The sequence below is a fragment of the Vicia villosa genome, linkage group LG5 (assembly GCF_029867415.1).
Source record: "Vicia villosa cultivar HV-30 ecotype Madison, WI linkage group LG5, Vvil1.0, whole genome shotgun sequence".
Lineage (NCBI taxonomy): Eukaryota > Viridiplantae > Streptophyta > Magnoliopsida > Fabales > Fabaceae > Vicia > Vicia villosa.
Window position 1 is genome coordinate 167,557,144 of NC_081184.1, and position 14,951 is coordinate 167,572,094.

General features: G+C 31.8%; 2 protein-coding genes across 2 annotated transcripts; one reads left to right on the forward strand and one right to left on the reverse strand.

Moving 5' to 3' along the window:
• The first annotated feature begins 3,640 nt into the window (after positions 1–3,640).
• LOC131608132 (protein NDL1-like) lies at positions 3,641–7,013 on the forward strand. The gene is made up of 10 exons (XM_058880063.1): positions 3,641–3,963; positions 4,872–4,971; positions 5,081–5,178; positions 5,282–5,431; positions 5,569–5,655; positions 5,739–5,816; positions 5,905–5,961; positions 6,087–6,142; positions 6,259–6,394; positions 6,472–7,013. The coding sequence occupies exons 1-10, from the start codon at positions 3,904–3,906 to the stop codon at positions 6,691–6,693; spliced, it is 1,044 nt and encodes a 347-aa protein (XP_058736046.1). The 5' UTR covers positions 3,641–3,903; the 3' UTR covers positions 6,694–7,013.
• Positions 7,014–8,552: 1,539 nt separating this feature from the next.
• On the reverse strand, positions 8,553–14,731 carry LOC131603782 (uncharacterized). The gene is made up of 15 exons (XM_058876215.1): positions 14,457–14,731; positions 14,323–14,383; positions 13,793–13,888; positions 13,437–13,586; positions 12,932–13,063; positions 12,184–12,311; positions 11,741–11,783; positions 11,159–11,242; positions 10,830–10,871; positions 10,490–10,560; positions 10,167–10,220; positions 9,949–10,054; positions 9,611–9,679; positions 9,130–9,273; positions 8,553–8,879 (listed from the first exon to the last, which is right to left on the reverse strand). Exons 1-15 carry the CDS (start codon positions 14,636–14,638, stop codon positions 8,739–8,741), a joined length of 1,503 nt encoding a protein of 500 aa, XP_058732198.1. The 5' UTR covers positions 14,639–14,731; the 3' UTR covers positions 8,553–8,738.
• Between the last annotated feature and the right edge of the window lie 220 nt (positions 14,732–14,951).

The following is a 14,951-nucleotide window of genomic DNA, read 5'->3' on the forward strand; positions in this document are numbered from 1 at the left end:
TAAATGATTAATGAATGGATAAAGATTTGTAAAAATATAATTTGATTGATGATGTGTTTGAATTTTGTTTACGAGAACAATATTTATATGCAAATACTAGTTGCTTCTCTTCTCAATCCAAACGGTCGGATCGACGATGTAACCTCCAGCTTGGTGGCATGATGCCCTCTCGGGTCGCTCTACCCTTAACCTTAACTGGGATTATATAGTTGTCGACACTACACTAGTAGTCCTTCAACACTCATATTTGTTATGTGCGAAGCTCAAAATCTCACCAGCGGTGATCGATGGTCTAAGTTTCAAGGCGGTGTGATCTTAATCTTTCTGGCTCTGGTTCTTTAGTGGTTGAGTTTCAACAACAGTTTCATTTGTAGGCGTCACTTTGGGTTTAAATGGCTAGAGTAGAGGTTAGGTGTGTTCATCCCACACAAATGGATTTCGTGGTCTAGTTTCTAGGGCTTTTGATCTATGTGTTTACGAAAAGTACTAGTTCATGGGTTCTTGCTTGAATCCAAAGCTTTGCTGGGTTTGAATGGTTTCTTGGATCTAGATCTTGTTTTTGGTCCATAATTTGGGCCAATTATGATTGATTGGCCCCATACTATTAGCTAGAAATGACTGTAGTTGCTTGTTGTGCTCGTGTTTCGATGTAATTAGTTGTTGGTTTGTGGGCATGTTTCCGTGTTAGAGGTCGGTTTATTCGCCACTCTCAAAGATCTATATTCAATTTTCAATTCATAATTTTTTTTTTGTAGTTTGATTCCGCGCTCGTACTCGAATGCGCTAAATTGTGTTTGTGATGGTGTTACTTCTTTCAAGGCATTTTTTTTCGTTTCACTAATCCACATGTGAAGTATCTCTTATGAACGGACTCGGTGTCAATAATTATTTTAGCTAATTATTTTCTATGAACATGACTCTAAATAGAAAGCACAAGTAACATGTCAAATTATTCTGTTTTATTAGGCTTTGTCAATTTTATATGTTTTTAAGCACGAAAAAATGTTAGATTTAGTTGATAAGCAGTTGACTTATATATTAAAAGGTTATACATTCAACTCTTACAGTTGCGTGAAAACTTCCTCAAGTCTTGGTTTGATTTTGATGAATTTTCGAAATCCAACTCACTTAAACTTTTTTTTGTTACAAAATCATATATATATATATATATATATATATATATATATATATATATATATATATATATATATATATATATATATATATATATATATATATATATACATATATATATATATATATATATATATATATATATATATACATATATATATATATATATATACATATATATATATATATATACATATATATATATATATATATACATATATATATATATATATATATATATATATATATATATATATATATATATATATATATATATATATATATATATATATGAGGTCTATCCAGACACTCATGAACTAAAAAGTCTAACTTACATAAATTTTTTAAAATAAAAATATATGTAATTGAGCATTACATCATCTACATGGGTTTATTCATCATCGTATCATATTTTAATGAGCAATACATTTTGAATGTATTTTGTATTCTTAACTTTAGAGACGAGTGTTACATATATAATTTACTATTTGAAAATCATAAAGAAAGAGATGCCAGCACAAGGAATATTATCCATGAAAAACACATTCTGTAAAGCCAAGAATATTAAGGTTTGGTGAGAGTTGAAGAGAATAAAATGGAAAAAGGCAAAAGTAATGATGATTATTAATGATTGGAGTCAAATGAAAGGCAAGCAATCTATCACCATTTTTTAACTTCTAAGCCCCTTCTAACTTACACACGTCCAATGTATATATAAACATGCCAAATTCAATTCCTTACAATTACAAAACAAAATAATAAAAAATATTTAAAAGTAGAGACATTTTGAAGTAGTACCAACCAAAGGTGTACACGCACCATAGAGTTACCAGTCAAAAAGAAATTGAAGTCAAATTTTCATTACATCACTTTTATCTTTATTTATTATTTTCTTCAATTTTAATTATATAATATATTAATTGTTTTGAATTAAAAAATTATTATTAATTTTATACAAGAAAGAGAAATTATATTTAATTTATAATTTGTTTTTCATTTATAACTTGAAATATTTTTTTATAAAATAATATTTAATTTAAAAAGGAGGAAATAATTTGAATAGAATGATTAATACACTTACTATATGAGATGAATTTTCCCCAAATTAAAAAAATAAAAATAAACAGATGTCAATATAAAAAAAACAACACTTAATATTTTGGTTGAATCAACCACCTTATAATAAATAAGCATAAAAAAATAAAAAAAATAAAAAAACAATTCAATAGAACCAAATCCAAACAAATGTCAATATAACACATCAAAAAGGCTGACTCACCACATATAAAAGTCCAGAACACATTTTAATATGAATAAAAAAAAGGTTGAGCCAACACATTTTTAAATACAAGATCATTTATTAAATTAATTTGATTTATTTCGTTTTATTTTATATTTTTAATTGATAATAAATATTAATCATCTTGACCACACGAAAAAAAGTCAAATAATTGTAAAAAAAAATAATAAAAAACAATTAATTTATTATTTTTACACTTATTATTACAAGTAAAATTTATAATTTATCAAACAATTAATGTATATTGTTTGTATGTAGTCCAGATGCATAAAATGTTCGATATTAAAAATTAATTAATTTTACTTATAATAGTAGTCAAATGAAGAGCTTAATAAGATAATATTAATTTTAAATATGAAGATAAAGAAAGCTGAGCCAACATATTTTTTAAATCCAAAATTATGTATTGAATCAATTAAAGTTATATCATTTTAAGAAAGCTGAGCTAACATATTTTTTAAATCCAAAATTATTTATTGAATGAATTTAATTTTTACTTTTATTTTCCATTTTTCAGTTGATAATAAATGACAATCATCTTGAGTCTTTGACTAAAAGAAAAAAGTTAAATAATTTTAACAAAAAAACAAAAACAATTAATTCAATATTTTTTAAATAATTCTATAAAATATTAACTTTTATAATTTATTAAATAGTTCACCAATTATTAAATATTAAATAATTAATTTTATAAATAAAATTGACTTTTATAATTTATCAAACAGTTAATGAATTTATAGTGTTTATATATAATCTAGATACATTGGTTTTAATATTAAAAAAATAATTTTACTTATAATAGTAGTTGAATGGAGTATCTAATAATATAATATTAATTTTAAATATAATTTTACTTTTTAATTTAAAAAACTGTAGAATATGCAACTTTTTTAATTAAGAATTTTTTAATTTTTTTCTACAGATTTCAGACAATTACCTTAACAATTTTATCATCAAACCGGCCAGGTTCAGTTCGACCGTTGAAACTAATCAACCGGTCCAAAAAGAAATTAAAAACAGTTTAAATTTAACCAGAAACGACATCGTTTGAGTACTAGGTTACGGTTAAAAACATAAATATGGATGAATGTCGTAGGTAAAATTCAGTTGGTACGGTACGGAGGCGTCGGTGGTTGTTAACCGCAGGTTAAAAAAAAAAATTGTCAAGAAAAAAAAAACGAAAGAAAAAGAAAAAGAATCGAAATTTTGCAATTGCAATGGCTTCATATATAAGCCATTAAAACCAATTTCATACGAGAAAGAGAAAGAGAGAGAGAGAGAAGAGAGGTTTATATTTCTTGAATCCTGACACATTAACAACACACACGCACGCACACGAGAACAAGAGAGAGAAACTAGAGAGAGAGAGAGAATTGGTGGGTGGAGCCTTCTTTCTTGAAGAATTTCAGAGGGGGGCTTCTTCCATTATTCTTCATCATCATCTTCATCTTCAAGAGGTGCAGCCATCCATGGCAGAATCAAATGATTCCGTTTCAGTTGATATGGAAAAGATCTATCTTGGTGGAAAGGTATGAACTTCATTCTTTCTTTTTCATGGGTTTGGCTTTAAACCTTCAAATTCTCACATGGGTTTAGCTTTTCTTCTTCTTCTTCTTTTTCTTTCAATTGGGTTTGTTTTTAGTCATTTAAAGATTGCATTTTTTTGTCTTATTTGTCCTGAGATGATGTTATTGTGCTGCATTTTCTGTTAATGTGGTGAAATCAACCCTTTGAAGTCAATGAGAACAAGAAACGTTTTTTTTAAACTTGGTTGTGTTGACTCTTGCAAAAATTAATGAGGTTTTAACCCTTTTTTGTTTTCTTTCATTGAATGTGTTTGTCTTGTTTTCTTAAGTTTTTTGAATTTGGGATATAGTGGATCTGTTTAAACCTTATTTGTCACATATTCTCTTGCACTTCCAAGTTTCTCCATTTGTGAATTTTTCATTTGGTGGTTCTTTTTTCTCATAGAAATGGTTAGATTTGGGTGTGGTTTTTTTTCTCATCTTTGTGGTTTTTGATGCAATTTGGGTTATGTTGGAAGTTTTTGTTTGTTGTACTTTTACTTTTGTTGGTTCATTGAATGGGCTCAAATTCCTCTTTTTAGCTGTTTTCAACTTAATTTTCTTTCTGCAGCATACAATTATTAGAATTTGGTATAACTTGCTTCATTGTTTATTGTTTAATAGTGATACATTTATTTGATGTTGCTTGTTAGTTTGGGTAAGGGCATTTTTAGAAAACAAATAGCTTGGGAAAAGTTTCACTTTGAGAATTGTAACCTTAGCCAAATGGAGTACATATACAATGAAGAATATTCTTTTCTTTTGGGGAAGGTTTTAGAATGCTCCAACTTAAATTTTTCATGCTTTTATAATGTGTAGTTTTTCCTCTTTTCATGCTATTTGAATTATTGACTATGGTTTTACCATTTCAGGAGCATCATATTCAAACTGGCTGTGGTTCTGTATCTGTTATAGTCTATGGGGATTACGACAAACCAGCTCTGATTACTTATCCAGATTTAGCGTTAAATTGTAAGTGCATTATGATCCTGTTAGGACAAATAACTTAACGAAAAAAGCACTTATAGTATAAGTGGCTATCGTTTATGAGTTGATATTTTACTTGTATGAATTGCTACAGATATGTCATGTTTCCAAGGATTATTTTTCTGTCCAGAGGCTGCTTCTTTGCTGCTTCATAACTTCTGCATATATCATATTAGTCCTCCTGGACACGAGGTCTGCAACTCAACTGATTTGAATGTATTCGTTATTATATATAGAACTGAATATTATTATTTACATAGTTTCTCCTTTGGAACTTCAACAAGAGTTCTTGCAGTTAGGAGCCGCTGCGATTTCTTCTGATAATCCTGTCCCTTCCACTGAAGACTTGGCAGATCAAATAGTGGAGGTCCTCAACTATTTTAGGCTTGGTGCCGTGATGTGTATGGGAGTAACGGCTGGTGCTTATATTCTTACTCTTTTCGCAGTACGTGTCGTTTTAACTTCGATGGATAGATATAAAATAGGGAAAGAAAAACTACTGCACTATTTAGTTAGTGTTTTGTGGTTTTAACATGAAATTGACTTTGTATTGATTTGTTCTTTTCGGGTATGTTTTTACAGATGAAATATAGAGAGCGTGTTGTCGGTTTAATACTTGTATCTCCCTTGTGCAAAGCACCTTCTTGGACGGAATGGTTTTATAACAAGGTTTCTTTCTAATCCTTACAGATTGTTCTTTTTATGAATTCTTTGATATGATGACATAACCTGAAACAACTGGTAATTTTTAGGTGATGTCGAATTTTTTACATTTCTACGGCATGTGCGGTTTGCTAAAGGAGTGTTTGCTTCAGCGGTACTTCAGCAAGGTATTGTAACAAGACGATCTTAGCCTTGTTGTTGTCGCATGCCCTGTTTTATTTTTATAAGCTGAATCTCCTCGCTCAACTTTATCAGGAAGTTCGCGGTAATGCTGAAGTTCCAGAGTCAGAGATAGTTCAAGCGTGCAGAAAAGTTAGTGCTAAGCTAATTTAGTTTTTTTGCCCTGTAACTCTCTATAGCTTGAACATGTTTTTATTCCTTTTTCATGCGATCCTTGTTTGGTGTATTTACCTTGCTTTGCATTGGTTATTTTTCAGCTTCTGGATGAGAGAAAAAAAACAAATGTGATGCGGTTTCTTCATGCGATCAATCAGTATGTTTTCTACACATTTGCTTGACCGATTTTTATTGTGCGTGTGCTCGTGTACGTGCACTCTTACATTGAATTCGCAAACTTATGTAATACGACTTTGCTTTGCTAATTTGCAGGAGGCCTGATATTACAGAAGGATTGAAAGGATTAAATTGCCGTACGCTTATTTTTGTCGGGGACAGCTCCCCTTTCCATTCCGAGGCCATCCACATGACTTCAAAACTCGATAGAAAATTTAGCGCCTTGGTTGAGGTATGTAGCACGCGATTATGTTTAAGAATGCAGATATATATGTATTCTAGTTAGTTGATTGGTTATGATGTTTGCAGGTCCAGGCTTGCGGATCAATGGTGACAGAGGAACAACCGCATGCAATGCTGATACCTATGGAATACTTTCTGATGGGGTATGGTTTATATAGGCCATGCCAGTTCAGCAGCAGCCCAAGAAGCCCTCTCAGCCCATCTTGCATCTCTCCCGAGCTTCTTTCTCCGGAAAGCATGGGATTAAAACTAAAGCCAATAAAGACGCGTGTCTCTCTCGATGTTTGATACCATATCAGAAGAGGAAACACACTTTTGACTTTTGTAATTGAAACCAGTTTTTCCTTTGTTCACATTTTTTAATTGTTTTAAGAGAGAGAGAGATAGAGAAAGAAAAGAGGGGGTGTAGATAAAGGAGAATGGAGAGAATACATGAAATATATATATTAATAATATAGGAAGGAGTTGAGATGAGTTGAGTTGCCTTTGATTAATTTGTAGTGTGTTGTTGAATAAAGGAATCATTGAGGTGTATGTATCTGTAAATCCAATTGGACTCTATCTATATTTATAATATTTATGGCAACCATCAATCATTGACCCTTTAATATGGTTTTTATTTTAAGATGCACATTGTTAACATGTGGATGTTGCTTCTATGTGAAATGATTATATTTGGTTTGGTTCATACCAGCAGGATCTTAACATATCAATCTTCTGTTACTTGGGATTGAAGCAAACTCAGATTTGATGGGGATCATGCCCAACAAGTTTTATATTTTTTTGTTGTGACAAATTGTCAATGGTTAACATGAGTTTGTTTATAAAAATTAGCAAAAACTAAGAATGAAAACTTGTTGATCTCAAATGAGGTTAACAGTGTTGGTAAGTGTAGTGATTCTGCTTCACAGCAGAGATGTACTCAAGACAAGATTGACAGGGAGCAATCATATACTACTTTTGCATGATTCCTATTCATTCCAATCAAAAGGAAAAGTCCAAGACATGAAAAACATTTGGACTCTGACCACTTACAAAAGAATCTGTCATGATTCACTTTATCAACTTTCATTGGAGTTAGGGACAGTGCAATGCACAATCATCAAACATCTCTATTCTATATTGGTATCATCAATTTTATAAGGATGTACTACAGTAGTATCTGATTACACCTGTTCATCTTTAATTTTCATTTTAAGTTAATTTACACTATCTAATGTCATTTCTCATCTTATTGTCTAGTGTTAGTACACATCCAATGTAATTCTCATTTCTGCAACACTTATTTTATTGTCGTGTTGATTTTTAACCGTCAAACATTTTGTCCTGTACAATACCGTAAGTCTTACTGTAGTCTTATAGTCTGATAACATTTTCTCTTCTGCTTGATTGTACCTTTATATCATATAAAATTTATGAAGCTCTCCTCCATTTCAAGCACTCAACTTGAATTCGATAATTTACACCCCTTTTATTTCTCCATCGTTTTGTATTACAGGCCCAAGATATTTAAACTACATAACTTGTGAAATGATATGGTCTATAATGTTCACTTCTAAGTTCTAAGTTAGAAATACTTCTCCTTTTGCTGAACCTACATTCCATATACTCATTTCTAATTAGACGAACACCATGTGTTGCTAAAGCTTATCTCTAAGTCTTCAACCTCTTATTTTAATCCTCCTTCTCCAAGAAGGACTAAATCATCTAAAAAAAGCATGCATATCGGAGTTAGTTCTTCACCGTGTTACGTGAGTGCATCCAACATTAAGTAAAAAGGGAAAGACTTCGAGTTGAACCTTGATGCAAACATATTATAATAGAAAAACCGTCCATCTCACCTTGTATCCGCACACTAATAAATATCCCTTCATACATATTTTAAATAATTCGAATATAGAAAATCCCGACCCCTTTCTTCTAGAGAACTTTCCACAAAACCTCTCTACGTACTCTATAATACTCCTTCTCCAAATCAATAAAAATTTAATGCATATCTAGTTGGTCTATTCAATAATGCTTCATCACATATTGTAATAGATAAATCGCTTCAATGATAAAATTATATTTAATGCTATTTTAACTTTGAAAACAATAATTAAGAATGAACAAAAAATTCGAAAAACCAATACTTAAAAAGAATGGGAGGCAGTAATCAATTCAATTTTTCATTGTTGTTTCTATGATTACATCATTAAACTTTTCTTTTCTTTTTATTGAAGCACCAAAGGAAATATTGAAAAGGTGTAGGGTACAGTTATTTTCTCACACAGCTTTTTATATAAATAAAAAACATGAAAATAACAGCTTTTCAGGTCTAAAGATGCTTGAAGTCAGGCTTTGCTTTCCAATCCATTTGCAACAGTAATAGATGTCTTCTTGACTGGCCATGGTGCCCCTGCCATCACTGCTTCAATCTCCTGTATTTTTCTGGGACACTTTGTCATATTGTAGCAACCAGTAGCAGTAACAAGCTGAGTAAATCAAAAAGGAAATAATAAATAAACAGAAAAGCTCATATCCAGAATAGCAAAGCACTTCTTATCTCTTTAGCACCGACACCTCAGAAAAAGACGTGTATTAGTCTGTGACAGTGTTGGACACCAACACCGACACAACATGATGGCAGAGAAAAACATGAATTTCAACTTTTGCTACATAATGAGTAGATATGATAAACTATAAACTAGTTTATTTCTAATAAGGCTCAGCAAGTGGAAATACCAGATCACTCTCAATTCGGACTCCACCAAAGCCGATAAATCTGTTAATCACTTCCTTGTTAAAGAACTTGGAAGTTTCTGGATTTTTCATGGCTGGAAGTAACAAAGCTTCAATGAAGTAGCATCCAGGCTCCACTGTGATAACCTAAAAGCATAAAAACAAGTTAGGCTTTCATCAAGTTCTTACTTCTGATTTTTTAGTCACTTTGATTTTAATTTTCAGTGATACCGTGCATAAAATATTGTTAAATGTCATTCCATGGAAGACTCGAGGAACAAAATTACTTGCAATAGATGGTTCAATATCAGGAAAAATTGATCAAACACAATAAACTAGGGAGTTTTGGGTGCATCAAATTGTGCCATTTTTAACATGGTACATATATCACAAACCTTAACACAGTCACAAACTAATAAGTTGATGCTTCATTCTAATTACTACTTAGAAAAAGGTTTTGTTGATGGAAAAAACTTAAACAAACCATTCCTTCCTGGAGCTTTCGGCCCGTGCGCAACGCTTTTAATCCAGGTTCCTTTCTTCTTTCCAGGCCCTGCAAAACAATCCAACATTTTAGAGAGATTATATGAAACGAATTTGACAGTTAGATGGTTTGGAAATTTATGGAGAAAACCCGTACAAGCACCGGTAACGAAATTAGTTTCATAGTTTTGAGCCCGCTGAAAAGAGGCTTGGTTGTTTTTGTAAAATAAATTGGAATTAAGATAATCAATTTTTTATATAATGTAAAAGACACTTTTTAATCTTAAAAACCTATAATCAATTTTTTATATAATGTTTGCAACAAAAATTCAAAAATACCTCTGGGTAGCCTCCAGGGTCATGTGTATCTAAACCAAGTAAATGCCCCAGACCGTGCGGCATAAAAACATGACCCAAGCGTGCAACCATCGTGTCATCAACATTGCTACACCAACACAATAAACAAACACGCAATTTACCAAAACAATCATACGAATCCTATTAAGATGCAAGTTTGCCTCTGGAAGTGATAAAACAAAATATACAACTTAAGTTACCCGACAAGAATGTGTCCCTTCTTCAGTGACTCCAGAACCACTTTATGTGATAGTCTGCAGTATTAGAGAGGAAATGAGTAGAAACTATGACATTTAAAAAAGACTCGTGAGTTGTGACTGAACTTGTGAAAGTTACTAAGGCTAGAAATCTGTTATTTTCCAGTCCGTCTACTAAGTTATATAGTCAGGATTCAGGAATCTTCTCTGGAATAAATTACTGATATAGTTAGAAATTATATATTTTTCCAACTTTTATAATTTGAAACCAAGCATGGAAGATGACATTTTAGCAACCTAAGAGCAATAATGGTACCCAATCATACATGTGCATATCAACCCAGCTTACTCCAGGTTTCATTGAAGAGATAACAGCATCATGAGCATCAAGGACAGCCTGCAGAACATGGAAAGTAAAAAAATAAAGACATGACGAAAGAAATGCTATAAAAAACCAAGAAATTGAACTATATGAAAGGTTCATTAACTGGGCCATCCTAACAAGCAAATTAATTATAGAATTGTTGAGCCTTTGTAGGAAATTATCATCCGTTTTTGTGAGAATTCGCACCGCAGTTGTTTACACTGGTGCGGCTTGCATATTAAGTAAAGAGCTTACAAATTGTTATTCCTTTGACATAAGAGGTTTCAATAGAAAGCACTTACATTATATATAAGAGATTGGTCACTGGTAAACTTTCCATTTATCTGCACCAAATAAAAATGTTAAAATCGAGCATAAAAAGATTATTCTAGTAAGTAGATAATATGATAAATTATATCTACTAATACCCGACGCACACGCATACACGACATATGGATAAGCATACATGTAATAATTATTAGAGTAATATGATAAACAAATGAGCAAAGAAAGGAACCATGTGGATGCCTGATGATTCGGTCACATAGCTCAAAATGGCAATAGGCGTGTAGCATATAAATCATGTATAATGACCTAAATTACTTTTTGAATGTTAAAGGAAAAGACTCACAGGGTAAGAACATGTAATGTCAGACGCATAGAAGTGGTATTCAGCTCCCATATCAAGCAATGCCATGTCTCCATCTTCCAAAGTCTACAAAAGAGCAATGTTTTAAAAATGTGCCTATCTCTAAAAGTATATAAACACTGACCATCCAACTTAGGCTAAGAGTTCATCTTATTTGTCTCTTTCTAAATGAAGTGAAATGTAATTTCAACACTTAATAAGTTGATTGGTCATATCCACGTCAGCAGATATAGTTTTCTTTTCTGTTTTCAAGAATTGCTCATTTATGTTTTTTTTTCTTCCATATTTCTGAACAAACTAGTTTCTTCCCGCTGATGAAAAAATACTAATGACTGGGCATGAGATTGATAAAATTTCAATGTAGAAAGTTATTAATAGGTATACAGCCGATACCAAACCCTTGGAATGAAACAGACCAAAGAACTTAGAAAAGTCATCAATCTTGAAAGGTGCAGGAACAGAATTCAGCGGCATTATGATAGCCAATCATCAACCATATGGATATTGGTTGCAATGACAATGGCCTTAAAATTCAAAGGACGGAAAAAATACTATATGATGTACCTTGTCATTAGGAGCTGCTGTATGGCCGTAATGTAGAACAGCACTGCATTAATAAACGTGTGTTAGCCAGCCCATTTTTGTGATGGAGAGTGCTTATATTTAAAATTAAAAGACTATAAAAATCTTATGCATCATATAACGGATGTACAAAATTGCAAACAACACTCGGGGATGAAGGTTGTTACTATTTAAAAAAGAAAGATACTAACTTTATATATGTCGTGTGGTAGCACAGCAGCACAAATTTACAGTACAACATTTTAAGAATGCTAATAATAAAGTTGTGAATGCCAAAACAAGTCTGAATAGGAAGAAAAATATCAAACAAGTAATTCACATTTCATAAGAATGGCCATTGAGCAAAATTTTATCCAATCAAAATATCTAATCATAACTTCATCGTAACAAATATGGTCACATTATTAGGAATGTTAAATGTATACCTATTATCACCAGTAGCACAAATACATGTATAAGAGCAATGCCGACATCCACCATACATGTAGGTGTGGTGAAGAAAAATGCTTTCAAGTTGATATTCCTTCATGCCCGCTTTAGCTTTTCTCATAACCTGTTTCATTGTAGTATATAATATATTGCATCTGTAATGTAAGCATTCTACAAAACATATGGATACAGCCATTCACAGTTTCACGCTTCATTATTATCATAGATTTTTCTATCTACTAACAGATAGTGTATATAAGTCTGTATGAACCCGGATATTCCTAACATGACTAATTAAGTACTACAAATTTCTATGGAAAATATAAGGTAACAAACTAAAGGCAAGTATTACTTAGTATTTTCGAATAATTATTAAAAGAAACATGAAATGAATATTTTTCCATACCGCAACTCTTTTTTGGCTGTTGTTTTATATTTTATATCAGTAATGTTAATTAGTCTTATCATCTATGAAAGATTAAGCCATCACAATTCAACTATTTTCCTTAGTTTTATATATTAGATTCATATTATAAAGATGATAAAAATTAAACTAACACAATTAATGATAATAAAAACCAAAGTAGCAAAACTGCAAGATTAAAATACATAAAGTGGATTTCCTCTAACACCATCCTAATATCCCTTACATACATACCTCCAAAGAATATTTCACATAAATGTCAGAGAAGAAAAAGAAAGAAACAAAAAAAAAAAAAACTTTGGCATGTTAAGACTTATTACCTCAATATGAGCTTCAGAGCTTATATCATTGGCATACTGAATAAGTTCAATTTCCAGATCTGACTTGATGACACGGCATTCAGTCAATATAGGATGCAAAGTCGTCAGATCCTTATCAAACTTGTCAATGCCCTATAAAATTATTCAAATCATAAATACACAACACCAGTTCCCCTAAGAGAGATGCTAGTAAGGAATAACATTTCATCACAAATAACACAGTAGGATTGACAATGCTGATATTTAATGCAATAGCAGTTCAAATTTCGCTACTCTACAATGCTATAGTATTAGTCACTTTTTGGAAACAATTTGTACTAAACTGCGCATCACAGAACAAAGGTGGATTCTTAAAAAATTGCTATACTATAGCACTATAGCACCGCTATAGCTGTTATTTGATAACATTGTCATAAATAATACACAGTTTTAAAGGTTAAAGAAATGCTTAGCTGAATAGAAAAAAAACTAATGAATAATGATAGAAATGATAAGAACTAAGAACCTGAAATTCCGCAGGTTTAGCAAAATTATTACTATCTGTGTTAAGACCATGCAAAAGAAAGAGCAAGGGTTTCCCTGATCCTTGGTATTTTTGTTGCAAAACAGTCGCAATCTCATCGGTAAAGCAGACAGTGGTAACTTTGTAATGTTCCTGCAACATGCGGATACATACATAAATGTGAATGCACCATCAAACATATAAACTATGAAGCACAAAAACCAGAAACATGACACTCACATAAATGTCAGAGTCAATTTCGGACACCGACATGTCTTTTTTACGAGGTGTCCGTGCTAGGAGCATATAAATGACATGAAAATGCATCAAAATAAAAAATTCATTATTGAAGTAATCACCTTAAAATGGGAAACTGATTTGATCTTTCCCATCCAAACAGCATACTCATCAGGCAACCTAGGAGCAAATAGGATAGAATCCCCACTTGCAACATCCTTAAAAAAAATACAATTACATGCATACATAAATTAACAAAAAAATTCATAATTTCAATAACCCAATAAGATTGTAATGATATAAATCATAAGGGTATGTTTGGATATCACGAAATGAATGGAGCGGAGTGGGATGGAGCGGAGTGGGATGGAGCGGAGTGGAACGGAGCGGAACGAATGTACCATTCCATTGTTTGGAAAATTTAGAACGGAATAAGACAAATTATTCATTCCGCCCAAATCGGAGGGGAAGGAATATGGTGGTAAGTGATGGAATGGAATGGAATCCATACCACTCCTTTCCGCTCCATCCGTTTTTAAATTATCCAAACAACGGAATATCATTTTATTCCGCTCCGCTCCATCCAATTCCATCAATCCAAACAAACCCTAAAAAAATTGAAATTTGAAAGTATAAGAATAAGAATACGAACAATAGCTCCATAAAAGCCAGGTTCTTTAACTCCAAACAAATAAGCGAAGTAACTCTCTTGTCTGCAATTAGTGTTAGCGTCAATAACATTGAAAAATTGAAATGATTGAGAATTGAAGGGGAAAAGAAAGGTACCTGAAGAGTTCGAGGTGATCGGTGTCGTAACGAGTTTGTTCGTCGCCGCCTTGAAGGACGACGAAGCCGTGAAGAGGAAGAGAAGATTGGGAGAGGTGTTGGCGGAGGGAATTGAGAAGGTTTTCACGGTTTTTGAAATGGAGTTCCATGTTCACCTGAAGAGGTGATAGTGAAGACGCCATGGATGGCGATCGGTTCGACTCGTAACTCAGTTTCTGTGACTGTATTTATTATTTTATTAGTCAAATAGAAAGATGGTAGATTAGATGTAAATGAAACCAATAAACCATCCATTTAATTCATATATTTAGGGTTTATTTGTATTTTTTTTATATATATAATTAAATGTCAGTTTTCTCTTACATGAAAAATTTAGTGATTAAGGGCTTTTAAAAAATTTTAGGATTTGTTTTAAGGCTAAAGCTTATTCTCGTAGAGAGGTGAGAAGTTTTGTCTATATTCTGTGTTATGAATTGGATCCCTCCATAATTTTAA

Coding starts and splice junctions, on each gene's coding strand:
- LOC131603782 (XM_058876215.1), bottom strand. CDS start 14,638: ATGGCGTCTTCACTATCACCTCTTCAGGTGAACATGGAACTCCATTTC. Junction 13,889..14,322: donor CTGGCTTTTATGGAGCTATT/GTTCGTATTCTT, acceptor ATTTTTTTTAAG/GATGTTGCAAGTGGGGATTC. Junction 10,055..10,166: donor AAGGGACACATTCTTGTCGG/GTAACTTAAGTT, acceptor GTGTTGGTGTAG/CAATGTTGATGACACGATGG.
- LOC131608132 (XM_058880063.1), top strand. CDS start 3,904: ATGGCAGAATCAAATGATTCCGTTTCAGTTGATATGGAAAAGATCTAT. Junction 3,964..4,871: donor AGATCTATCTTGGTGGAAAG/GTATGAACTTCA, acceptor TTACCATTTCAG/GAGCATCATATTCAAACTGG. Junction 5,656..5,738: donor CGGAATGGTTTTATAACAAG/GTTTCTTTCTAA, acceptor GGTAATTTTTAG/GTGATGTCGAATTTTTTACA.